Here is a 25,497-nt window from a genome sequence, read left to right on the forward strand (position 1 = left end):
CACTGACGACAAAAACCCCTGGCTTCATGCACCAGCATCCTAGTGGGGTGGGACGGGGGAGACAGATAATAAAGAAGCAAAATACATTATAAGTCACGGGGAGATAACAACTATGGGAAAAATAAGGCCGAAAAGGCTGACAGGGAGAAGGAATTGAGCTTTAAAATAGGATGCTTATCCATTACTCACAATAGTCAGGATATGGAAACAATGTGTATATCTTTTGATGGATGAACCGAGAAAGAAAACATGCTATATACACATGATGGAATATTATTCAGTTTTTAAAAAGAAGGGGAACCTGCCTTTTGTGACACCTATGGGACATTCTGTTAAGTGAAATAAGCCAGATACAGAAAGACAATACTGCATGACCTCACTTATATGTGGAATCTAAAGGGTCAAACTCATATAAACAGAGAGTAGAATGGTGGTTAGCAAAGGCTGGGGAGGGGAGGGTGAAGTAGGTAGATGTTGGTCAATGGCACAAAGTTTCAGTGATGCAAGATGAATACGTTCTGGAGATCTAAGGTACCACAATGTCACCATGGTTAATATCGTATTGTATATTGCTAAAAGGGTAGATCCTAAATGTTATCACCACAAAAATAAGATAATAAAGTGAAATAGGGTGCTTAGAGGAAATAGCTTATGAAAATCTCAACAAGGTAAGGCGTGAGCTACACAGATGTAGGGAGCAACCAGGCAGACAAATGCCCAGCAAATTCTGGCAACAGCAGAAAGGCTGATGTGTAAGAAGCCAGTGAGACCAGAAAGAGATTGGGGTGCCTGATTTTATAGGATACATACTTGATGGATAAGGACTTGACTTTTTCTTGGTGTGAGACAGGAAACCTTTGAAAGGTTTCAAGCATAGGGATGCCCAGCTGGCTCAGTCGGTAGATCATGTGACTCTTGATCTCAGGGTTGTGGGTTCAAGCCCCATGTTGGGTGTAGAGATTACTTAAAAACAAAATCTTTAAAAAAAGAAATAAAAAAAGAAAGGATTCCAGCATAAAAGTGGCCTGGTGGACTCGTGATTTCGAGGGGGGTCATCTGATTGTGAGGTGGAGAACAGACAAGAAAAGCAAGGGGAAACCAGGACCAGATGGGAGGTAATGGTGGCTTGGTCCAGTGGGGAGCAGTGGGCGTAGAGAGAAGAGGTTAGAGTCTGGATATGTTTTAAAAAGCAGAGATAATAGGATTTATTGGCAGGTTGGATGAAGGGTGTGAGTGAAAGGAGTTAAGGTGTTCAGAATATGCATGTGTGAGTATAAGAGTGTAAGTCTATATAAAGCTGAACATTATCCAAAGGTGTCTGGCTTAATTGCTTGCTTATTTACTTTTGCTCCATCCCAAAGCCCTGCAAGGCTTTGTTCGTTGCTGTATGCCCAGTGTCTAGAATAGTCTCTCTCTCTCAAAAATGAAGAAAGTATTTATTATGAGTAATGGAATTACAGAAAAATTGTAAAGAGCTCTGTTATTCTCTGTCTTTCCAATTTTTAGCTTGGAATATTTAATGTATTTAAAAATAATACATTTTTTTAATTATAGAAAATAAATTTGCAGAATTATGTGATGTAAACATTTAACAATTGTTTATTAAGATTATGATTAAAATGTGAAAGAGTCTACATTCTACAGATGGCCTGGTGTTATTTTGAAAGCCAATGTCAATGTGAGTAAATGAATCTAAACAGTATACAGGAATAAATCCTAATCCTATAGAATAAAACAGCTTTGTTGGATGTGCAGGATCAGTTGCTAGGACAGAATAGACTTTTTTATTGCTGTTTTTTGACAAGGACACTACCTGGGGCTAGCCTTCAGCCAGCCAGTCAACTGTACTGAGTTTGCATCCATGAGTTAATCGTCTCTTGATTATCACTTGATTCAAAAGGAGGTTTTTTGTTTTTTTTTTTTAATTTTTATTTATTTATTTGACAGAGAGAAAGACAGCGAGGGAGGGAACACAAGCAGGGGGAGCGGGAGAGGGAGAAGCAGGCTCCCGGCCGAGCAGGGAGCCCGATGTGGGGCCCGATCCCAGTACCCTAGGACCACGACCTGAGCCGAAGGCAGACATTTAATGACTGAGCCACCCAGGCGCCCCAAAAGGAGGTTTTTTAGAGATGCCAACCTTCCCATAACCAGGACATTTCTATAAACCTTGCTTGAGTTAAGGCTCATGGAGTATTGTTACTCACATACGTAAGTGCCTTTAATTTGGTTCTTTGTGAAAACAGAGCACTGGAGACAGTTGGTTTCTTATTAAGAAGCAATGTATAGATGTAACTAATCTTGGATGTTTCCAAGTAGAACAAATACACCTAGAGCCCTGCAGTGGGTCACAGGACCACACTGCATGTTTACATTCTGAAATCCAAAAAACTCTTGAAAACTGCCAGCTTTTGGGGGGACCTCATCTGGAAGCAAAGCCAGACTGACCAGAACTCATTTGGTGGTGAACTTGAACTGCGGTCCCTGAAGCTATGTATGGTTTTTACATATTGCATCTAATGTGAATTGTGCCACTGCAGAAATAATAACGTGTCTGATCACAGGGTTGTGTACCGCGTTACATAATATACACTGGAAAGTATAATATACACTCTGCCATCCTTCTATTTCGAAGAATTCTGTTTTCTGAAACACATCTGGCCTCACAGGCTTTGCATCGTCCTGGACTGTGTTTGCTGTCTGGGGCTGATGGCGCTGACTTTGTCCTTCCTTAAGAAATAAGGCTGTCTCGCTTTGCAAATGCTGCAGGATTTTCCCGGCGACTGGAGCATTTGCAAAGCAGGGTCTGTTTCTGACAGTTCTGTCTAGTTTCTATGTGTGCGTGCCGTGCTTTGTGGTGACGAAGCTGCCGGCCCCTTCCTTTCCCGATAGGGCACAACCTTGGAGAAAGGTAGCACAAATCTAGGTGACACTGGGCTCCTGTCTTGTCACCTGTCAGTGATGGAAAATGAGTATTAGAAGGAGGCATCCTGGTGGTTGGCTAAATGGGTGACTCCAAACCATATCAAAAGATACCATCTGATCTTTTAGTGATGACAGAGCCCTCTGTGGACGTGATAGACTAACGTGTCTCAGGGCAGTGTCAAAGCCATTAAAAGCCTGACAACTCAAATCAGTCTTGAGTTGGGCTCCCTGCTCCATCACATTTAGACTGGGTTTTCCCGGGGCAGTGGGGTCCTCTCTGTAACCCATGTGATTCAGCCTAACTCATAATAAACTTACTACATAATTTTCATCATAACTTCCTTTTCTTGGGGAAAAGGTGTCCAGTCTGGGATTCCGGGAGGTTCCTAACCCAGTAAATTCCACAGCTCCCCTCTTTAAATCTTGTATTTTCACCTCCCTATCCCCACCTCCCCAAGCCCTTAACACACAACTCAGGCTAAAACACTAGCCATGGGTTTAGAATACCTAGAATCTGAAAGATAGACTCTTAGAGTAAAGGATCTAACCTTTCCCCAGTATAAGGACCCCATACTTGTCATACCTTGAGGAGAGGGCCCCTCATGCACAACAGAGCCCATCTTTAGTCAGAGCAGCTCAACCGAAACCGACTCCTCTTGCTTCTATATGGGGGCCTCAGGAACTTGCAGGAAGGGCCTGCAAAAATTGGAAGGTGGTTTCCCTTTCTCCTTTCTTCCAGGATTTACCCCACTTGCTCTTGGACATTGAGGGAGCACATGGGCATCTGCATTGGGTACCAGCTGAGAAGCTTAACGCTTGGGTCCCTGGGGGAGAGTGGTGATTAGGTCTTTGGGTGTCCAGTGTGGGGTGTTGGGGGGGGTGATTTAAATGGCTCTGGAACTTGATGCTGTTACAGAAAACACCCAAGCTGCCAGTAGAACCAGGATCTTTTCACTGAAATCCAAAGGGCCATGAGAAAGGCTGTCATTGGCCAGGCTCCCAGGCCACTCGAACAGGGAGAGAGGAGGGGGTGCAAACCCCGCCCAAGCCCCAGGGGGATGGCATTGGCACGGATGACTTCTGGTCAGCCCCAGGACGGCAGGCCAGGCATTTCAAAGGGTGCGGGAGCTAAGAGGCCTTCCCCAGCCACACTCTGCTCCTCCGTGGCCCGCGCCACCAGGGAACCCGGGTCAGAATTAGAGTCCGGGTGGGAAGCAGACGTGTAACCGGGGAGACGCAGTTACGGTGGAGGAAGATACCAGAAAGCTTAAACCGGGCGAACGGGCGCAGTGTCTTGGGGTCGAGCCCATTTTGCCCCCAGGTCCAGCGCTCCGCCCCGCCGGGCGGCCCCCTTCCCCCGAGCCCAGAGCGGGGCGTCCTCCTGGAGCGGGCGCAGGGGGCCCCTGGCACCGAGCTCCTCGCCCAGGGCCACTGGCTCTATCAGCAGTGTCAAGGAAGGGTCTCCAGTGGAGGACAGGGATCTGCGGCCATGGCCGAGGCCGCGGAGCTGGAGGGGGCCTCCCCAGATCCCCAGGGGCCGCCTGAGGGCCCCGCGCCTCGGGCGGAGAAACCTGGCGAGCTGGGGGCCGCGGGCCAGGAGGCGGAGCGGGAGGAGGCCAGCGAGGGCGCCGCGGAGGCGCCGAGGAGCGAGGGGGCGGGCGCAGCCGCGACGGCCGCGGTGAACCAGGCGGAAGGCACCGATCCCGACGGAGGGTGCGCGGGCGAGCCGGAGCCGGGCGCGGACAGTGGCCCGGGGGCCGAGACGCAAGGCGCGAGGGCAGCGCAGGGCGAGGCGGAGGCCGAGGAGGGCGCCCCAGGGTGCGCCGAGGTCCCCCAGGGAGAGGAGGCGAGCGGCGCCGAACAGGTGGAGGAGGCGAGCCCCGGCTGCGGCACGCAGGGCGAAGCCTCGAGGGAGGTTCAGGGGGAGCCCGGGGAGCCCGAGGCCCCCGGGGAGAAGGAGAAAGCGGAGCAAGGGCCGGAGGAACCCGGAGGCGGCACGCCGGGGGCCAGCATGGAAGCCGCGGGGCAGGCGGGAGGGGCGCACGGTGCCGAGGGTGAACCCCGGGACGGAGGGGACCCCAGCCCCCAGCTCCAGGCCGAGGCCACGGAGGCCGCAGCGGCGGAGATTGGGGGGTGCGGCCCCGGGGAGCTTGCAGGGGAGCCTCGGGGTGCAGCGGCGGGCGCCGCCGCCGACGAGACGGGGGCCCCGGGGACAGAAGAGTCGGAGGAAGTGGCCCCGGGGGACGCGAGGGCGGAAGCTGTCGAGGACGGGGACCAGGGTGGACCCCAGGAGGAGATGGAGGAGGCAGAGGAGGAGAGGCAAGAGCGCGGCCCGGAGGGGCCAGGCGAGCAGGCCGCAGCCGGGGGCGAGGAGGAGCCCCCAGACAGCAGCAGCGCGCCGGCGGAGGCGGCCGCGCCAAGCGGGGCCGCGGAGCCGGAGGCCGAGCAGCCGGAGGCCGAGCAGCCGGAGGCCGAAATCAGCAACCACCTGGCGGAGGAGGGCAGCGTCGAGGGCGGGGACGAGACCGCGCGGGTGAACGGCCGCCGGGAGGACGGCGAGGCGTCGGAGGAGGGGGCCCCGCGGCAGGAGCACGACATCACCCTCTTCGTGAAGGTAAATTGAGCCGTCCCGGCAACTCGTAGCGCTTTTTGAGCCTTGGTCTTCCAGGTGTCCTGATTGTCGCTTCTATTCACAGCCTGGGGGTCATGGGGGAGTTTCAGGAGCGTTTTGGGAGACAGGATGGTTTGGAAACAAAGAGGTCGGGTAAGGGTCGTAGGGGAAGTGGGGTGCGGGTCCAGCATCCCACTGTCCTTTGTTCTGAAAATCCTAACTGGCCCTTCTAGTCCGGAGATTACTGAAGAATCAATGAAAAAAAAAAAAAAAAAGAAAAGAAAAAGTGACACGCCCTCTTGATGTTCAAAGCAATTCATGCCAAAGGAAGCTCTAATACTTGAAGTGGGGAAAAAAAAATGCGAACAGGTTGTAATGTGAGAAGTCTCCCCAGGACTCAAATTTCAGAGGCCCACAGTTGGCCAATGTTTTCAGCTCCAAAAAAGTATCCCTCCTTAGTATTTGGAAGGAAAGTGGAAATTTATTTAAATATTATAATATTTGTTGAGCATTTTAACATTGGTTTTGGAAGAACACGAGATGCTGGGTGACTTGAACATCATCTGCCTTTATGTCATATTTCAACCTCGCTTCAAATGGGAAGAAAGCAATGATTTTGTTAAAGAATCTGTAGGACACGACTGAGGAAGTTTGGAGTTTAAAGAGGCCTTTCTACAAGGCATCAAAAATAAGGGGCAAGGTCCAGCTGTAGCTCACACACACGGGGATCTTTGTTTAAAAAAAAAAAAAGCTCTTTCTGAGGACCTTTGGCCAGACCAGGAGAGCAGCAGATAATAAGGTCAAGAATGTGCATTGCATGTTCAATCATAATCCTTTCAAAATACTTTCAGGCTTATAGAAGCCAGTTAGGACCTAAAGCTCCTTGACGGGAATGTAAGCAAATTCTAATAAGCAAAAAGAGAAAAGTTTCCAAAGTGATTAACACCAGAATTTCAAGAATCCTTTGGGGGGCAAGGGAGTTAGGGAAGAGAGGGCATGCATTTGTTTCTTCACTAGTGGGAAGGCGTTGTTCTGAGCATTTTTGAAGCCCCTGGAGCATATTAAGGTTAAGTGTTGGGATATAATCTAAGGGCACAGCCTCTAGGAAGGCCCCTGGGAGTTGGACGTCTGCAGGAAAGGCCAAGGGGAGTGGGAGGGGAGGAGGAAGGGGAGAGCTGAACACAGTGCTGCCTGTATGTACCCCAGATCTGCTCTTGATTTAAGCAATTCCCCGTTGCTTCGTCTCATGGCCACTTGCTTCCAGCACATCTTTGCAGTTTCTTGTTACGGTTTTTGAAATACAGTAACATTTTCCTACCCTGTCTTCTTGCTTCCATTTCCCAGCTCTCCTGGCTAGGCCCTCGGTGATAGCCAGTGAGCTAGGAAATGAGATCCGATCACTTTGTTTCTGAAAGTAAAATTGCACCAGTTGCTTATTGTAGACTTTCAAATGAGTCCACCCTCCTTAGCCAGGCCACAGGCCACTCATGATGGCATTTGTGCCTCTGCGGTATTGCCTGGGTGTCCCCCCCGACTTTGTCACCCATGGTACCACCAGGCCAGCCATGTTGAAGTAGTTATCATTCCTTGAGAGAACCATATTCTTGCATGCCTGGAAATTGTGCAGGTGCTGTGCCCTCTGCCCGACTCGAGTTTCTTCCCCCCTCGCCCCCCTCCCGGCCTCCTGCCTGGTTATCTCCTGTGTGTCTAGACTCAGCACAGGCCTCATCTCCTCTGGGGGGCCTTTGCCAACCCCAGGCCGGGTTGGGTGTCCCTCTGTTGAAGGTCCACTCACACATTGCGTGTTTTATCTCTTCCCTTGACTGTGTGAAGTTCGTCTTCCATCCTCCATGTGGAGCCCAGGCTTGGAACATGATGGAGGTTTGAATGGGTGGCTGCTGGAACGAGGTGTATATACCGCGGTAATCAATAGTAGGGACCTTAGAACCAGCGGGATCAAATCCTGGCTCTGCTACTTTCTTGCAGTGTGACCTTGGGCAAGCTACGTGACCTTTCTGTGCCTTTGTTGCTTATGGATAAAATGGGGATAATCATAGTACCTACCCCCCGAGGTTGTTGTGGGGATTCAAAAATTAGATTCCATAAAGCACTTAGAATAGTACCTGGCTTGAAATTAAGCATAGTGTAAATGCGCATTCTTGTCATTTTATCTGCTCAGCTCCCACAAACGTCCATTGATTTTGCACAGAAACACTCCCCTGCCCATTCCATCCCTGCCTCTTTTTTTTTTTTTTTAAAGATTTTATTTATTTATTTGTGAGAGAGGAGAGAGAGAGAGAGGGCACAAGCAGGCGGAGTGGGAGAGGGAGAAGCAGGCTTCCCACTGAGCAGGGAGCCCGATGCGGGGCTCGATCCCAGGACCCTGGGATCTTGACCTGAGCTGAAGGCAGACGCTTAACCGACTGAGCCACCCAGGTGCCCACCCCCCTTTTTTCTTAAGAGAAAATCTCTCTAGGTAGCTAATTGCCTCCATTCTCTGGGGATAGGAATGTTATGAAACGTAAAAATAAATTTTTTTCCTCAGATCCTGCTCAGGAGAAGTTTGTGTGGGCAGAGGCAAGGGGCTTGTCATGGACAGCTTATCCAGATTGTTCTTTTCTGACGTGATCCGCTTGGTGCTCAGTTGCCTGCTTCCACCCCGCCTTTTTTTTTTTTTTTTTTTCCTTTAAGAAAACAGATCTCCAAACAGGGAGACTGGTCTTTAAGCAACTGCTACTTGATATAAGGTCTGAGGGTCACTTAAGATGTGCCTCGTCGGCTTGTTAAGGCACCTCACTTTCACTTTCTTTTTCTCCTACAAATCATTCCCCTTAAAATCAAAAAGACCCCAATGCCAAAATCAGGCAAAAACCCTTTAGACCCTTCTATCTTTTGCGTTTGTCATACTTGATTTAAAATCCTTAAATTAGTTTAAAATAGGATTTCTTTGCCAAATTTAGCTTTCTTGAGATTCCTTCTTTGGGCTCCACTTTATTTGGACCACACTCCAGAGTAGACATCTGACCTCCTGGGTTTTGTAAACATGTTGAATTTTTCTGTGCCATCTCTGGAGTGCAGAATTCACAGATTTGTTCTGTAAGGAGAAGTACTGCAAACATTCCAAACGTTCCCTTCGCCTTCATCTGACAGCCTAGTAAACACAGTTGTAACTAATTAGCCCCTATTTTATTTGTCAATTTTTAACTTTTACATTTCCCCCCTATTTTTTTTAAATAAATACATCGGCTACAAATATACCACACAGTGATAACCTATGACCCAGCAACAGGTGCAAATCAAATCTGCTTCTACTTTTAGCCACCTGGTGGTTTATAGTCTCCATCTTTGTGGAAATTGTCATTTTACTAATTTGTCATTTTGTTTTATTCTGTAAGTATGCAAGAATGTATTCTTGTAAAAAAGCCAAGAACATACAGAATGCGCCGAGGAGAGCTTCCCTGGATTATTGTATGGGGAAATTAATTGCTAATCATGCTAATTCTTACTTTTGTTTTTTTACAAAGATGTATTAATTATTTGTCATCAAATTATAGGGTAACCCTGCAGTATGTTTAGTAAGAAAGATTCTTTTCTTCTTTACTCATAATAGGGGGTAACAACATAATAACATACCAACATAACAATAACAAACGACAAAATACTGACAACAAAGAATAAGGTAGGGACTTCACCAGCTGTGGGGATTCAGTCACTAAGGAAGTCTTGCTTACAGATTTGGTGCTTCTAGTCCAAGAGTACCTGGTGATTGTGTATACTCTGAGGCAAGGTCTAGGGGTGGGACAGTCTAAGATACGGATTTCCTGGCAAGTTTCACATGACCTAAAAAACTTCAGTGTGACCAATGAATAATCCTGGGCCAGAGTCTAAGAGTTTCTTAAACTAGGTTTTGGACACATTTAACTGTTAACATGCAGCTACTGTGGAGCTCAAAAACTTGCATTTACCATCACATTTGGGTCTCTAGACAGGTGGAATTGGTGATGAAATGAAGTCCAACTCAGGAAAGACGTGACCTCTGAATAGGCATTGTCACTGAGAACTGCCCCCCAACGTAAATGAGTACATAAATGGAGCCAGCCAAGTAGTGCCACACCACGTGGCCACGGGAGGATGGGAGGGGTAGGTGTGTGTCCAGGAGCGGCAGCTGAGTGAATCCTGGTAGACCAGTTGGCTGCAGCAGTCCATGCACCATTCTCCAGGAGAGAGCATGCTGAGACCATTCTGTGGGGGCTTGGTGTCCGAGGAGCTTGTAAGGGAGGTGGTATTTTCATAACTATGTGTGGACTATGACCATGTGCTCTGAAGGGAAATGAGCAAAGATGCATTTCTATGACTTTTCCTCTCCCTGCAAAATAACATTTTTTGTTATTTGTTTTCTGAGTGTCTTATACAACTTGCTTACAAACACATTTTTTAAATTTAAATTCGATTAGCCAACATATACTACATCATTAGTTTCAGATGTAGTGTTCAATAATTCATCAGTTGCGAATAACACCCAGTGCTCATCACATTACATGCCCTCCTTAATGCCCATCACCCAATTACTCCATCCCCCACCCACCTCCCTCCACCAACCCTCAGTTTATTTCCTAGAGTTAAGAGTCTCTCATGGTTTTCTCCCTCTCTGATGACTTCCCATTCAGTTTTCTCTCCCTTCCTCTATGATCCTCCGCACAGTTTCTTATATTCCACATATGAATGAAACCATATGATAGTTGTCTTTCTCTGCTTGACTGATTTCGCTTAGCATAATCCCCTCCAGTTCCATCTAGGTCGATGTAAATCGTAAGTATTCATCCTTTCTGATGGCTGATCTTACAAACACATTTATGAAATCAGTAGAGTTAGTCGGGGTGGAAACTGAGGTCGAACACCATGTTCTGCTAACCTCTGACACACATGCCTACGCACATGCACACTGAGGGTCATGGTCCCTCTCTCCACAATGAGAGAGATCCACGTCGTAATTGCTTCTCCACATCGTGTCCTCCTTCTTTAGCATGGCGGTGGGTTTGTTCTAAGCTCTCAGTCAGTGCTTTTTGGTAATGATAGGTAAATAGCCAAATGGATGCATAGTCCAAGGTGACTCAGCTAGTGAGAAGCTGGACACAAACCTGTTTCCCACTGTCCCAGTCCAGCATCCCTTCTGAAAGGGCCTGAGCCATTCTCCATGAAGATGTCTTGGCAGCAGGGCTGCAAGATGCTGGAATTCCCTCTGGGCTGTGGGAATTTTTGGCTCTGCTTTGCTGGGTACAGATATGCCACAGCTTCTGCCCCTCACTGGGCTGATGGGCCGTGTGCTCTGGACTCCTGGAAGTAAGTGAGCGATCATGCTTCACCCCCAGCATGAGCTCCTCCTCCTCATGGGCGGTCTCCTTTATAGCCTTGGTTTCTCAAGGTCAGCTGTTCTCCAGGAGGCCGCCTCTCAGATATCCTACCTCCCTGACTAGCTGGAGATCTGTAAGATACCTTCAGAAACACCACACTGGATTCTTTAAGCAGGTAAATTTACCCTTTAGTTTCATATATATAGAAAAATAAAACCTAGACTTTGAAGGAACGTATAAAGTACAAAGCTCTGAGCCATGGTTTAGGTTCAAGTGGTTCACAGGGCTGTAGATGAGTCTGTTAACTTAGCCCATGTGGATTTATCACCTCCTATGTGTTAGGCGCTGTGCTAGAGTTTGGGGACCCAATGTGAAGCAAGACAGACAGGGTCCCGGCCCTTACAGAGTTTACCATCTAGCGCAGAGGACGGAGACCGAGCACTGAAAGCGTGTGGTAGCAGGGACTGCAAAGATTTGCCCACCATTGTCCTCCCAACCCCCAGCCAGGGTCTGGCACATAGTAGGCACCTGCTTAATGCTGGCAGGAAGGGGAGGAGGGAGCGAAGGTGAGTAGGAGGCTGTAGGAGTATATAGCAGAAGGACCCGCAGATACAGTGGTGGTCACTAAATTGTTATCAATTTGATTGTATTTGGGGAGACACAGAGAGTGGGACCCTCTGAGAGTCCCTAGTACATATTCTTCAAGATTTTTGAAAATAGGTTTCCTTTGCTCTAGCCACTCTCTGAGATCCTGTGAGGTTCAGCAAAGAAAAGTTTTCTCTGAGAGTTGGGGAGGTGGATGTTTAAATCTCCTAAACTCCTTTTCCATCATTAACGTCTGCTTTTTTTTTTTCCTGACAGAATGCTGATTCATAAACTAGGTTTTGTATTTGGGCATAGTTGGGGGTGGGGGAAGATTCTTTCTTCACAATATAGACAACTTCTAAAGACGTCAACATGTCTTCTGGCAACCCATTCTCCTCCCCATAGGGAGACAATACCCAATTCCATTTTCAGCTGGAGTCTGCAAACCTAAAATATTTATTGTTGGGCCCTTTAAGACAAGGTTTGCTGACCCATGGCTTAAACCTCCTTTGATTCATGACCTGGGACTAGATACATTGCCGCTGGCACAAAATTGGAGTTTTATTTAGCAAGGAAGAAGGGGAATGACTATTGAGGAAAGAATCAGCAGTGTCTATCACAGTGAAAAATATTTAAGACACTACACATCTTATACATGTTGTTGGAAATGTTATTTTTCTGTGCAGTCCCTGATCTTGATTTAGGTGAGATTGAAGTAAAATAGAGATTATAAATATAAAAAGATACAATGCAGTGCAATGTAATGCAATGCAATGCAATGAAAAGGAAGTCTTTTTCTGCCCCTGAGGTCCATCCAGCCTCTCAGTTTTTCTTCGTGGAGACAGCCACTGCATATCTTTCCAGAGATATTCTGTGCATATGCAAGCTTACATGTAAATATTGTCACTGTATTAGTTATCTAACACTGTGTAATAAATTACTCTAAGACTTAGCACTCTAAAACAACAAACATTTGTTATTCACAGTTTCTCTGTGTTAGGAATTTGGGATCAGCTTGGTTGGGTAGTTCTGTCTCAAGAGGTTGCAATCGAGATGTTGGCAGGGCTGTGGTCTCATCTGAAGGACTGGTTAGGGTGGTGGTGGGGGTCCACTTTTAACGTGGCTGACTCACACGTCTGTTGGCAAGAGGTTCAGTTCTTTACCACTTGGGGCTCTCTCCCTGGGCTGCTTTGGTGTGCTCACAACATGACATCTGGCTTTCCCCAGAGCACAGATCCAAGAGAGAAGAAACCACACACTGTCACTTCTGTCTTATTCACTAAGTCCAATACTCAAGGAGATCGAAATTAAACTCCACCTTTTAAAGGGAAAGTCAAAGGATTTGTGGACATATTTTTTTAAAATACCACACCCACCTTTTTTTTTTTTTTTCATATAAAGTAGTACACTGGAAATACACTGGGTTACATCTTGCTTTCTTTATTTAATAGTATATCTTAGAAATCATTCCCTATTGGTACCTGTAGCTCTATCAAATTCTTGTTAAAAATTTCACAGTTTTCTAGTGATGGGTATACTCTATAGTCAGTCTCCTACAGGTGGATGTTTAGGTGGTTTCCTCTTTTGGGTGTTAAACCATGCTGTAGTGAATATCCCTCAAACAGATGTGTAATCACATATGGAAGCTCAGTTCTTAGAAATGACATTGCTATGGGAAAGGATATGCCTGTTTAGGATTTTGATAACCTTTACCAAATTTCCTCTTCAGAGGTTCCACCACATAATGTCCCCCTGACACAGTATGGAGGCCATGTTGATTTCCCCAACCTTCCCCACTCAGAGTTTTCTCAGACTTTTTGAAGCTGAGAGGTGAAAAATGATGCCCCTTGTCATTTAATTCACATCTCTTTTGGTGTGTGTGAGACTGAGTTTACTTTTATAGATCTAACAACTTTTGGTATCTTTTTTCCATGAGCAACTTGCTTATGTCCTTTGCCCATTTTTCAAATCTACGTTTGGCCTTATTCTCCCTGATTTTTATATTAAGGAAATTAGGCCAGTGTCTGTCATGTGGGTTGCATATATTTTTAATGGACTATTTTGACTATTTGTACTGGAGTAATTTATCCTTTTAGTCTTAGTAACTTCTTGGAATTGATGCACGGGAAAACAAAACATAGGCTGTGACAGAGCTCTTAGAATCTCAAGCTTCGTTTACTAGAATCTTAAATGCTCTGTTTTACTTTATATTCTATAACTTCTTGAGTCCTGAGGGATTAGGTATTTCAAGTCTTGCCTTTCTCCTTTCCTTTTTAATTAGCAGGTAACATTTTTATCAAGCGCGTGCCCTTGGAGAGTTACATTCTTTCTTACATCGTAAGAATTCCTACTCAAAACAAGGTTTAAAATATATAGATAGCAGGATCATTTCATGCCACTCTGCTCCATCTGAACAGGTAAGATATATCACTTTGATCTTGGTGTGCCATCTATTGGGATGAACTTGAGTCCCACAAATTAAAACTATGGTGAAAAGTAACCATAAGTGGTGCAGTGATATCAAAATATTGCTTCTGAGGTTGTCTCTTAGCCAGATGTTCTACTTGTGCCCTCATCTGGTGAAAGAATCGACCAAAATTTATAGAGAATGATGACAAATCCTATTGTAGACATCCAGTGAATTGTGGAAGACTACCCAGAGTTTATATTTAATTAGTAGGAGGGTAACTGAAATACTCAAATACCAAAGATCATTTGGAGAGATACTTCGGCAGCTTCTCAGGGGATAGTTCTATGGGCAACAGTTGATATATACTTATTCAGTCTGCAAGGGTGAGTCTAATATGATATGTGTGTGTAAGAAATCATCAGATTAGAAATAGTCTCTAATTCCAGATTTTTACTAGGTTTATGGACTCTACCCTCAACTCACTGTTTCTTCTCCCTTTTGGGCTTGGTTGGCCACATGAACGTTGAGTCTTTTGCTGTGGGGAGAAGTAAAAGCTGCATTTCAGTCTTCCAAACTCCTGAGCGATGTTTTGAACCCAAGTGGCTGCCAAGTATCAGACATTGTGCTTGGGGCTGGGGTACAACAGTGACAAACAGTGATGAACACAGCCCCTGCTTTCCTAGAGCTTTCAGCCTACAGAGTGATCCAGAAGGAAATGGCTAGAGTGCATGGGGAGCACGGGGGTGGGGGTGCTAGAATAGATGGGGGGTGCACGATGGCAGGCTGTGCAGTGAGCCTTAAAGGGGGGAGGGGATTTGGCCTCTAGATCTCTGATAGCCTGGGCTCTGGCCTTCTGCTGCAGTCCCTTCCCTTTGGAAGATTGTGCCATATACGATGGATGGGAAAGTGAATGAGCAATGTACAAGCATGCCTACCGCATCAGGTAAAAAGAATTGGGTGGTCAGTTTTTAATGATGTATTTTGCAGAATGTAAATTTTATAATCTCATAAATTCTTTCCATCTAAGTTAGCAATGCCTCACGCGTCATCACATTGCATTCACAGACCTTGGCTTGTGTCTGAGCACAGTAACTGAACAGCTGTTAAAGGTCTGAGCATGTTGCAAATCGTCTTTGGTTTTCTGTTTCTATGGCAGAGACTGTAGCAAGGAATATAGTAGAAGAATAAAAAATGGGGGAGAGAGACAGAGGTCACTGAGTGGTGTTCAGCTGATGGATGGGCCCATCTGAGGGGTCCAAGGCAACTTCACGCACTTGTCTAGGGTCTCGGCAGCATGGCTGCAAGGCTGGGCTTGTCAGATGGAGCACCTACACGTGGCCCCTCCAGCTGGTGGCCTCAAGAGGGTCAGTGAACAAGGCAGAGCTGCATAGCTTTTTTTTTTTTTTTTTAGATTTTATTTATTTGCGAGACAGAGAATGAGAGACAGAGAGCATGAGAGGGAGGAGGGTCAGAGGGAGAAGCAGACTCCCTGCTGAGCAGGGAGCCCGATGCGGGACTCGATCCCGGGACTCCAGGACCATGACCTGAGCCGAAGGCAGTCGCTTAACCAGCTGAGCCACCCAGGCGCCCCTGCATAGCTTTTTATAGTGAAAACCACACAGCATCACTCCCACCATATTCTACTGGTGACCAGGCAGTCATGCGGGGTCTGGCCAGATTCGGAGGGAAGAGGGAGACTCAGACCCCATTTCTCAATGGGAGGAGGGTCAAAGAACTTGCAGCCACCTTTAACCCACCACATGATGATGGGATGTCAGGGTGTGCCGAAATGCTCCAATCGTCTGTTTATAGATCCAGTTCTTTACTAACTTGAGCTGGTTTAAGAAAATTTTAGCAGTGCCTCAAAGCAGTGGAGTTATGTTTTTTATCCAGTGATGGGCAGAGCGGCATCTCTGCTGCATTTACCACAGCAAATGTCAATACCATATAATTACCGTAATTACAACACACGGGCAAGGAGGACCTCGAGCTGAGATCTGGGCCACTCCATGTACCCTTTCTAGAGTCATTTCTCTGTCATCTCTACGAAGCAGCCATTTCTTCTTCTTCTTCTTCTTCTTTTTTAAAGATATTATTTATTTATTTGAGAGAGAGAGTGAGAGAGAGAGCACAAGAGGGGGTAGGGCCAGAGAGAGAAGCAGACTCCCCGCCGATCAGCGAGCCCAATGCGGGACGCGATGCGGGACTCGATCCCGGGACTCCGGGATCATGACCTGAGCCGAAGGCAGTCTCTTAACCAGCTGAGCCACCCAGGCACCCAGCAGCCATTTTTTCTTATGAAGGAGAAGAGACACTGTGCCAATTAAGTAGAGACTCGCCCCGGCGCCCCCTTTTGTTTCCGAGTGTGGGGGTCCAGAGCGGTCCCAGAGTCACAAGAGACTTGGGTCCCCTTTCACAAAGCTGTGTGATTCTGCTTTCTGGCCAGGAGGGCTCTCCCCTGGAGAGGTGGCCAGCCACTGTGCGAGGAGAAAACCCGGACCCATTCTGCCCAAGGCTTTATCTTTGTGTTTTTCTAACCTTCCTGGGGGGCTTAGGATGCTGCGGTCCAGTAGGAAGAGCCTCCTTATGCACCCCCAGCAGTGCTCCCTGAGTGCCCCCAGCCCGGCCCCAGTGGGTGGGGGGAAGAGGACTCAGGGCAGGAGCTCATTGTGGGGGTTCTGATGGGGCCCTTCGGACAACAGCCACAGGCATGTCTGACGCACTCCGCACATCACAGACCTCACGTGCTTTAAAGGCCATGCAGAATAAAAGTGTTATTGGTTTGGAGATCCAGGGACACGGGGCTTTCTTCCTAAATGAGGGAAATTAACACTTTTTTTGGGTGCCTTGGGGTCAAGGAGGCAATGAGTTCGAAGACTCTTGGACCGACTTATTCTCCACCCCAACTTTGTTCCCTTTGTTTGAGCTCCAGGCGGGGATGCCTTTGACTCTGTTCCCATACATGGTCAGACTGGATGAAGTTTTGGGTTGCAACTCAATGGCTTCTTTGTGTCATTTAACTCTGCAGAGAATTCGATGCTTAAGAAAACTCAGAAGTATTAACACATCAGATATGAGCGGCACATTTTTTTGTTAACTGCCACTTTAAGCAATATATTATGACTCTGCGTCCTAAACATCAGCAATAAAGTAAGATTGCTCTGTCACTCTCCAGATATTGATATTTGCTGTAGAAAATGCTGCGGAGATATCGCTCTGCCCATCACTGGATATAAAAAACATAACTCCACTGCTTTGAGGCACTGCTAAAATTTTCTTAAACCAGCTCAAGTTAGTAAAGAACTGGATCTATAAACAGACGATTGGAGCATTTCGGCATACCCTGACATCCCATCATCATGTGGTGGGTTAAAGGTGGCTGCAAGTTCTTTGACTCTCCTCCCATTGAGAAATGGGGTCTGAGTCTCTCTCTTCCCTCCGAATCTGGCCAGACCCCCCGTGACTGCCTGGTCACCAGTAGAATATGGTAAGAGTGAGTGATGCTGTGTGGTTTTCACTATAAAAAGCTATGCAGCTCTGCCTTGTTCACTGACCCTCTTGAGGCCACCAGCTGGAGGGGCTACGTGTAGGTGCTCCATCTGATGAGTCTAGCTGAGCCCAGCCTTCTAGCCATGCTGCCGAGACCCTAGACAAGTGCGTGAAGTTGCCTTGGACCCCTCAGATGGGCCCATTCACCAGCTGAACACCACTGAGGGACCTTTGTCAATGCCACGTGGAACAGAAGGGTCACCTAGTGGAAGGCCTTGTCCTGATTCCTGACTGATGAAATCACGAGACATAAAAAAGCAGCACCCCCTACTACATTTGGGGTAATTTGTTACTTGGCAGTAGGTAACTGGGAGGTATGGCTTATGTCTCTTCTAATCTGGGTGGGTCAAAAGACAGGGCATGGTGAGAGGGACGGAAGGGTTTAAGGCCAGTCCAGGAGTGGGCAATACAAATGAAAGGAAGGCTCCCTGTGGCTGGTTCGTCTGTTTGCTGCATACATTTTTCCCCTTTGCGGTCACTATAGGGACTGGAATATTCTCAGCCTTTCAAGAACGCAAACCACCAGGGTATATAAAAACAGGCTGCATTATTAAGCAGGCTTTCCAGAACAAGATGTTCCTTTGTTGTAATAATTCCTTTTGAGAATTTTACAAGGAAATAAGCTTTTCATGTCCGTGTAAAAGCTTCAGTTGGTATCAGGCCATATTATTAAATAAGGATTAAAATAGCCCTGGAGTTTTTAAAGCATAATTCATATATGAGGATAAGTAGTAAGTTCCATTTTGTTCGTCTGTGTACTTCTTATGACTTGATTTCACCTACTGTGACGATGAATACTAACACAACTAAGCCTTTGGCCAGAATTTAAAGCTAAGAGCAGTTTGATTCGGTGATTAAGCTATGTGGGTCGGGGGGTGGTCAACCACCTAATCCATCTAATAATACATTGATTGTCATGACGGTTGGAAAGAATAAATACTATACATACTTGGGAATGTATTCAGGATGAATATTTTTTTGAAAAGTTCAGATCTATGTTTCAAAGTTTTAAGATCTAAAGTATATTTCTTAGGATGTAGTAGGTATAACGATGACTTAAATTGTTCTTAAGTTCAAATTATATGGAAGAGTGAGAAGCATGTTTCAAAATAGAGCATATATATATATATATATATATAGTGTGTGTGTGTGTGTGTGTGTGTGTGTGGCCTGGAGTGAGGGACTTCATAAACACAATATATTAATAAAGTACAGACAACAGGCCCATTTCTCCACTCCACTGGGGACGGACAGCCTAAACCATTGGATGGGCAAAGTCAATCTTGAAAGCGTTATCAATAGTGCAGGTTTGTATTTATTTAAGAAAAAAAAACACTCAATTTTTCTTTTCTAAACTAGGCTTTGCTGCACTTATGATACCTTTTTCCTTGAAAGGCTTACAAGAAGCGGGACACATAATCTTTGTGTCATATGCTAGTATAAAAATAAACTACCAACAAAGATCTGAAAACGGGGGGCATAACGGTCTTTCTCTTCAGTCCTCAGAGGTGTGGGGAAAGAGAGTATCTCTCCGTTTGACTCCTGTTCTCCAAGGAACCTTACTTCTGTCCTAGGGTTTGTGGATTGTCGCTGTCCTCGCTGATCATCTTGCTGCTCCGCTAGATGGCAGAAGAGGGAAGGCACGAGACAAGACAATGGGCTGGAGGGCTGGTTTCCCGTCCAGTTAGCGTTCCCTCGGCCTTGGGAAAAGTTAAAGACCAGAAGCCTTGCAGATGGTCTCTACTACGCAGCAGTCATGGCAATGATACAGCTGGGATCATCGCAGTCATTGGCCTCTTGCCTGAAAGCTGCCGATACAGCCCTTTCTATTGACCTTGGCAGTTACCTTGGCACTGTAATCAGTGGTGATAACAGGATTCCAGCAAGGCACGGTCCGGCTTTCTGCTCCACTCCCCGTGGGCCCTCCTCCCTCCCATCTGCAGGTGGCCTGCTCCCCCGCCCCACGCTGCATGGCTCCATCCTGCACCAAGAGGTGGGGGAAGGACCAGTGCGGATTCTCCTTTGCTGGCACACGCCGTACAGGAAGACGGGAGGTGGTGATGCTGAGCTGAGAAAAGCTTGCACGGAATGTGCAGGCAACAAAATCATCGGGCCTCCATAAAGGGCTTGTCTTGTGACTGAGATGCAGTAAGACTGGTTTCCCTTAGTTGAAGGGAGGCTCGAAAATAGGAATTCCAGCATTGGAGTTGGGGTATCAGATTTCTGATGGCTGCAGGGTCAGAATCTCCCCCAACGAAAGCAGCGTTCCTACTTCCCTTGCACCTTACAGAAATGGGGAAATGAGGCAAGAGCTTAGTGCATTAGGGACTGGTACTCTCTCTGTCGCATTTCTGTTGGTTTTCCCTCATGTCATCTCCGTCGACCACTGAAGGGGTTTATATATCTTTTAGAATACTTTACCTTTCCTAGGATACTCCTTCCCCAATTTTGTGGTTGGTTGGGCATTTCTGTAGAAGTTGTTCCATTAGTTCTTGGCAAAGAAAATAATCTGTTGTATCATTGTTTCCATGGGAAAATCAGTCAATATATCAATTCAACTCACATCATCTTTCCCAGGAATGAAGTTTCCTTTTTAAGAATGTCCTTCCCCCTAAAAGGAATTGGTGACTCCTATTTCAGTAATGAATTTTTTTTTTTAAACGTGTAATCCAGATTTTCAGAACTACAAGCCTGTGGCATTCCTTATTCTGACAAATTAGGTTGATGAGCTATTCAAGGTTTGTTGAGTATTATTAAGTTGTGACTTCCTGCGCCATAGCATCTGAATAAAAATGGAAAGAGTTAAAAATCCCCCTGAAATTATTCAACTCATTCCTCGAGAATAATGTGTGAAATGAGGTTAGAGCTCTGAATTTCTCACACACTAGCCATTGTAGGTGGAATTCCAGAATGTTCTCTCCACAATGGGTATCCAGAACTAGGTCAGGAGTAGGAGTCAAGCAAGCAACACTCCAGAAGCTGACCCTACCCTGTTGGGCCTCTCTTCTCGCCCCATTGTCACTGTCCCCTAGACCTTGAGGATGTGTTGACAAGTTAAAGACACCGAATGCTTCTGTTCGCACTGTGGTGGGGTGCTAACTGTCAGTGTGTTTGGGAGATCACTGATCTATGGATCGACTCCTGTGTTCATTCATTGGCTCAGCAAGCATTAAGCATCCCAAATTCCATAAAAGAAAATCTTCCTCTATTTTTTTTTTCCGCAACTTTACCTTTTGGAAGGGGGTTTTGTGTTTTCTAGCTGAGGGCACACAGTGTTTGGTGCCATTTTTACCATTGAGCCTTACTTTGTCGAGTAGATCTTTCCTTTACTGAACAGACTGACAGGCAAGCCAGTGTGACATCAATCCCCTTGCGGGTCCCTCTTCTTCTGGCAAGAGTTGGAGGGTTGCTATGCCCGGGGTCCTGGGCAGTTAGTGTGGACTGGGAGAGAAATGGAGTCCAGGGAACCAGAGCAGGTCCAGTTTAGATGGTGCTCAAGGGTGAGCTGGGCAAGCTGGGGCATGTAGCCCACTTTGGGTCCCAGACCTAAGACCCAGCAAATCCTTCCCCACCTTTAATCCCCCGAATGCTCTTCTGTTTCTGTGTAGATTATTTCAGCAACAAGTGAGAGCCTACCCAGGGGCCTGAAAATAAGGCATCGGCTTTTATTGCCATAGGACCTTTCTTTCTGATAACTTGGGGCACTTTTATGTATTTATGTATTTATTTTAATTTTTGTTTTTTAATTTAAATTCAATTAACATATAGTGTATTATTAGTTTCAGAGGTAGAGTTCAGTAATTCATCAGTTGTATATAACACCCAATGCTCATTCCATCATGTGCCCCCCTTAATGCGCATCGCCCAGTTACCCCAGCCCCCCACCCCTGCCCCTCCAGCAACCCTCAGTTTGTTTACTAGAGTTAAAGAGTCTTTTATGGTTTGTCTCCCTCTCTGATTTCATCTTGTTTTATTTTTCCCTCCCTTCTCCTATGCTCCTCTGTTTTGTTTCCTAAATTCCACATGAGTGAAATCATATGATAATTGTCTTTCTCTGATTGACTTACTTTGCTCAGCATAATACCCTCAAGTTCTATCCATGTCATTGCAAATGGCAGGATTTCATTCTTTTGATGGCTGCGTAATATTTCATTTATATATATATGACATCTTCTTTATCTATTCATCTGTCGATGGACATCTCGGCTCTTTCCATAGTTTGGCTATTGTGGACATTGCTGCTATAAACATTGGGGTGCAGGTGCCCCTTCGGATCACTACATTTGTATCTTTGGGGTAAATACCTAGTAGTACAATTGCTGGGTCATAGGGTAGCTCTATTTTTAACTTTTTTGAGGAACCTTCATACTGTTTTCCAGAGAGGCCGCCCAGCTTGCATTCCCACCAACAGTGTAGGAGGGTTCCCCTTTCCCCGCATCCTCAACCAACATCTGTCACTTCCTGACTTGTTAATTTTAGCCATTCTGACTGGTGTGAGGTGGTATCTCATTGTGGTCTTGATTTGTATTTCCCTGATGCTGAGTGATGTGGAGCATTTTTTCATGTGTCTGTTGGCCATTTGTATGTCTTCTTTGATGAAATGTCTGTTCACGTGTTCTGCCCATTTCTTGATTGGATTATTTGTTCTTTGGGTGTGGAGTTTGATAAGTGCTTTATAGATTTTGGATACTAGCCTTTTATCTGATAAGACATTTGCAAATATCTTTTCCCATTCTGTCGGTTGTCTTTTGGTTTTGTTGACTCTTCCCTTTGCTGTGCAGAAGCGTTTTATCTTGATGAAGTCCCAATAGTTCATTTTTGCCTTTGTTTCGCTTGCCTTTGGAGATGTGTCCATTTCTGGATTCTCCACCTCCACTTTGGTTTCCCGCCCCTCTAGTGGTCACGGTCAGACACACTCTTGGGAAGAAGTTGTCAGTACTCAGCACACAACCCAACACAGGTGTGTTGCAAGGAAGGCGGCTATCTGCAGGGAAGGCCAAATTAATTGGTGTTAGCAAGGATTTCACTGAAGAGGAATGGTTTTCCTTTGGGGATTGGGAGGTGGATGCAAAATAAAACCAGAGAGCGATTCCGAGGTCTTTATGTTTCAAAGCCCATGCCTTGCATTGCACCATCCATTCTGAGTGTCGTTTTGTATGATCTTTTTCTGCCAATCCTCATTTCTGGCTCATTTTCTTCTATGGAAGGTGCACTTGCAAGCTTCTCATTTGGTGCATTGAGGGGTCTGAAGTTCTGCTACCTTTTTCTGAGAACTGTCTGGGGAGGGGATTGATGTTGGTGTCCCCTAGAGTTGGTTGGCACCACTCCAGGGGCACTAAATCCCCAGCATAGAGTATGGAGTGTGAATGTGTCCATAACTGCTGTGCTATGTGGCCGTCCACGGCCTTCTCTGGGGGTTGTGGCTACTAGAGATTTTTCTTTTGGGTTCACTTCCCTGGGTTTGGCAAAAGCTTTTAGACCAGTCCATTTGTTGGCTGCGGTGTTTCCCTGGTGCTTTTTGATTTTTGATTCACCTGCAGTGCAGCGTAAAATGATGCTCCTTGGTCTCCCCCCACCCTCTGAACAGATGCCCATATCCTCTTTGAGCAGCCACCCTGATTCTGGCTCTGTGGTCATGGGGTGAGAAAAGCTTCTGCGTCCTTCTTCCTACAGAAGACTGTCCCCTTCTTTCCTATAAATGGATCATGGGCGCTTGTTTGGGGTTCCAGCGGGGGCATCTGGACCCTTGTTTGCTCCCAAAGGACAGACCTGGGGGCTGGAGCAGGGCGAGGGGCTACTCTGATCCTGCTCAAGCTTATGATGGGTGAGGGTGGAACATGCCTGGATATCCAGGGGCCCAGGATCGACTTCTGGTTGATGGGTGGCATCCGCCATATCACAGCCAGATCATCTTCCCACTCCGTATTCTTCCTGAAAGGGAGGGCACCTGTCTTCTTCTGTGTAGTTAATGAGCTACAGACACCCTAGAGTGCAATATTTGCAAGTTATTCTATGCAAATAGGAGTATTTTGTTGCCTCCCTTTCTGAAGTCCAGTTTCCCAAGCCTTACTTTGGCCCTCAACATAAAACCGAAATACAGCAATTCTTTTTTTTGTTTTTTTAAGATTTTATTTGTTTATTTGAGAGAGAGAGATTGAGAGGGCGTGAACTGGTGGAGAGGGGAGAAGGAGAAGCAGACTCCCCGCCGAGCAGGGAGCCCGATGAGGGGCTCGATCCCAGGACCCTGGGATCATGACCTGAGCCAAAGGCAGACGCTTAACCGACTGAGTTACCCAGGTGCCCCGAAATACAGCAATTCTTAAGGAACTGGACTTGTCTAGTTTGGATTTAGGACAATAAGCGAACATCTTTAGAAAACCCCAGCCTCTCCTCTTGTGTCTGTCTCCATTGGGCCGATGAAGTGACTCATCACCCCGACACTGGGTTTCGGAGGCCACAGTATGATTTGCAACAAATTAGGGACATCGGTTTCCTGGCCGCTTACTGTAACTGCCCCTTTTAAAACAGGAGCCTTGGAAGGGTTTGCTCCTTGACTGGTTTGTGGACAGCTCTGGGAAGCTGATCTCTGGCTCACTGTCTTTTTTGAGCTGAAGAGTCAGGGTTAGGGAATCCTGAAATAGAATAGGCCCCTCCTTCTCTTTTCCCAGGGGTGAGGGTGGGGAGGGAGTTACAATATTTGCCAAAAAAAGCATGTGGCACAGAAAAGACTTCCTTACAATAAAGCCAGGGCGTTAGCCTCAGCCGTGGCCAGCCCGTTGGTATTTCTCCTTGTCTGGAGAGCAGCTGATCCCCCTGGCCTTAGGCCACCTGCCTTCCCTGTTGTGTGGGTCAGGCCAGGGCATAGAATATAGTCCTAGGGACTAATAAAGCCTCCAGATAATTCTGTAATGTCTGGAGCCCCCAAGTCTCCCCATTTAAATTATGAACATCTGTAGATCGGTACTGTGTGTCTCTGCTCACTGACAAAGAACTTCAAAGTTCAACACATTTATTATCCATGACCTAGGAACCCCTGGACTTGTATGGAGCTCATCAGAGCCTGCCAGGAAATGCAAAATAAAATCTAATTGTTACAACTGGAGCTGTTACCTTCCCAAGCATAGTTCCTGTAGCATTTTGTCATTTTACTAAATGCACTTTTTTTTTTTTTATTCTGACTCTGATTTTCTTGCTTTTGAAGCTTAATGCCAACCCTTCCTAACTTATACCTGATAGGATTTTGTGACCTCCTGGTTGATTCTTCTGTCTCCTTTAACCGGTGCAAAATGATAGGCTGGTTTGAGTCCAAAGCTTGTGAAGCCTGGGATTTCTGTTCAGTAATGCAGGCTTACCTTCAGATCTCAGTGGGAAAACAGGGTGAGTCAGGGAAAATTAGCAAGTTGATGTGGCTCAGGTTTCTTATTAACCAGGAAGATACAGGACAAAGTTTACTAAATTTGCATTTAAGTAAAAATACCATCCCATTATACCATTGATCTGGTCTGGGGTCCCATAGTGAGTTATGTAATCACCTCTCTCCTTCACCGAGAAGTTGTGTTTTGTGCTGGGAGCTGTTCATTTGTTTGCTATTCTTGTTGAAGTGCAAAAGCCATTCAGGGATAATCCATTATTCCATTAGGCAAGACAACTGCAGGAGACACTGATTAACTAATGCCTAGAAATGGCTCTGGTCTGTTTGTCCTACTTGGTACCCTCGGTTGCTGTTTTTCAGTATACCAGATTTTTTTTTTTTAATTATTTAAGTATAATTGATGTCCAATGTTATATTAGTGTCAGGTGCACAACACAGTGATTCGACAAGTCTATACATTATGCAGTGCTCACCACGCTGTGTAGTCACCACCTGTCCCCATACCTTATTACAATATTATCGACTATATTCCCCACGCTGGGCTTTTCATCTCTGTGACTTATTTATTTCATAACTGGAAGTTTGTACCTCTTCATCCCTTTCACCTGTTTCGCCCACTAGTTCCCTATATTTAAAAGTCAGTTTCGTTTGTTCATTCGTTTTGTTTTTTAGATTCTACCCATAAGTGCAATCAAAT

The 25,497-nt window shown here is 46.2% G+C and overlaps 1 protein-coding gene across 1 annotated transcript in view; it reads left to right on the forward strand.

Annotated features, from left to right (window-relative positions):
- Positions 1-4,042: 4,042 nt before the first annotated feature.
- CLIC6 (chloride intracellular channel 6) overlaps positions 4,043-25,497 on the forward strand; it is a 43,261-nt gene continuing 21,806 nt past the window's right edge. Inside the window, exon 1 of the mRNA XM_006751367.3 lies at positions 4,043-5,536. Within this exon, the coding sequence (XP_006751430.2) occupies positions 4,412-5,536 (1,125 nt within the window). The 5' untranslated portion in view covers positions 4,043-4,411. The remainder of the gene's footprint in view (positions 5,537-25,497) is intronic.

Source organism: Leptonychotes weddellii, chromosome 1 (genome assembly GCF_054177405.1).
Source record: "Leptonychotes weddellii isolate Sample4059 chromosome 1, ASM5417740v2, whole genome shotgun sequence".
In the NCBI taxonomy this organism is placed as follows: Eukaryota; Metazoa; Chordata; class Mammalia; order Carnivora; family Phocidae; genus Leptonychotes; species Leptonychotes weddellii.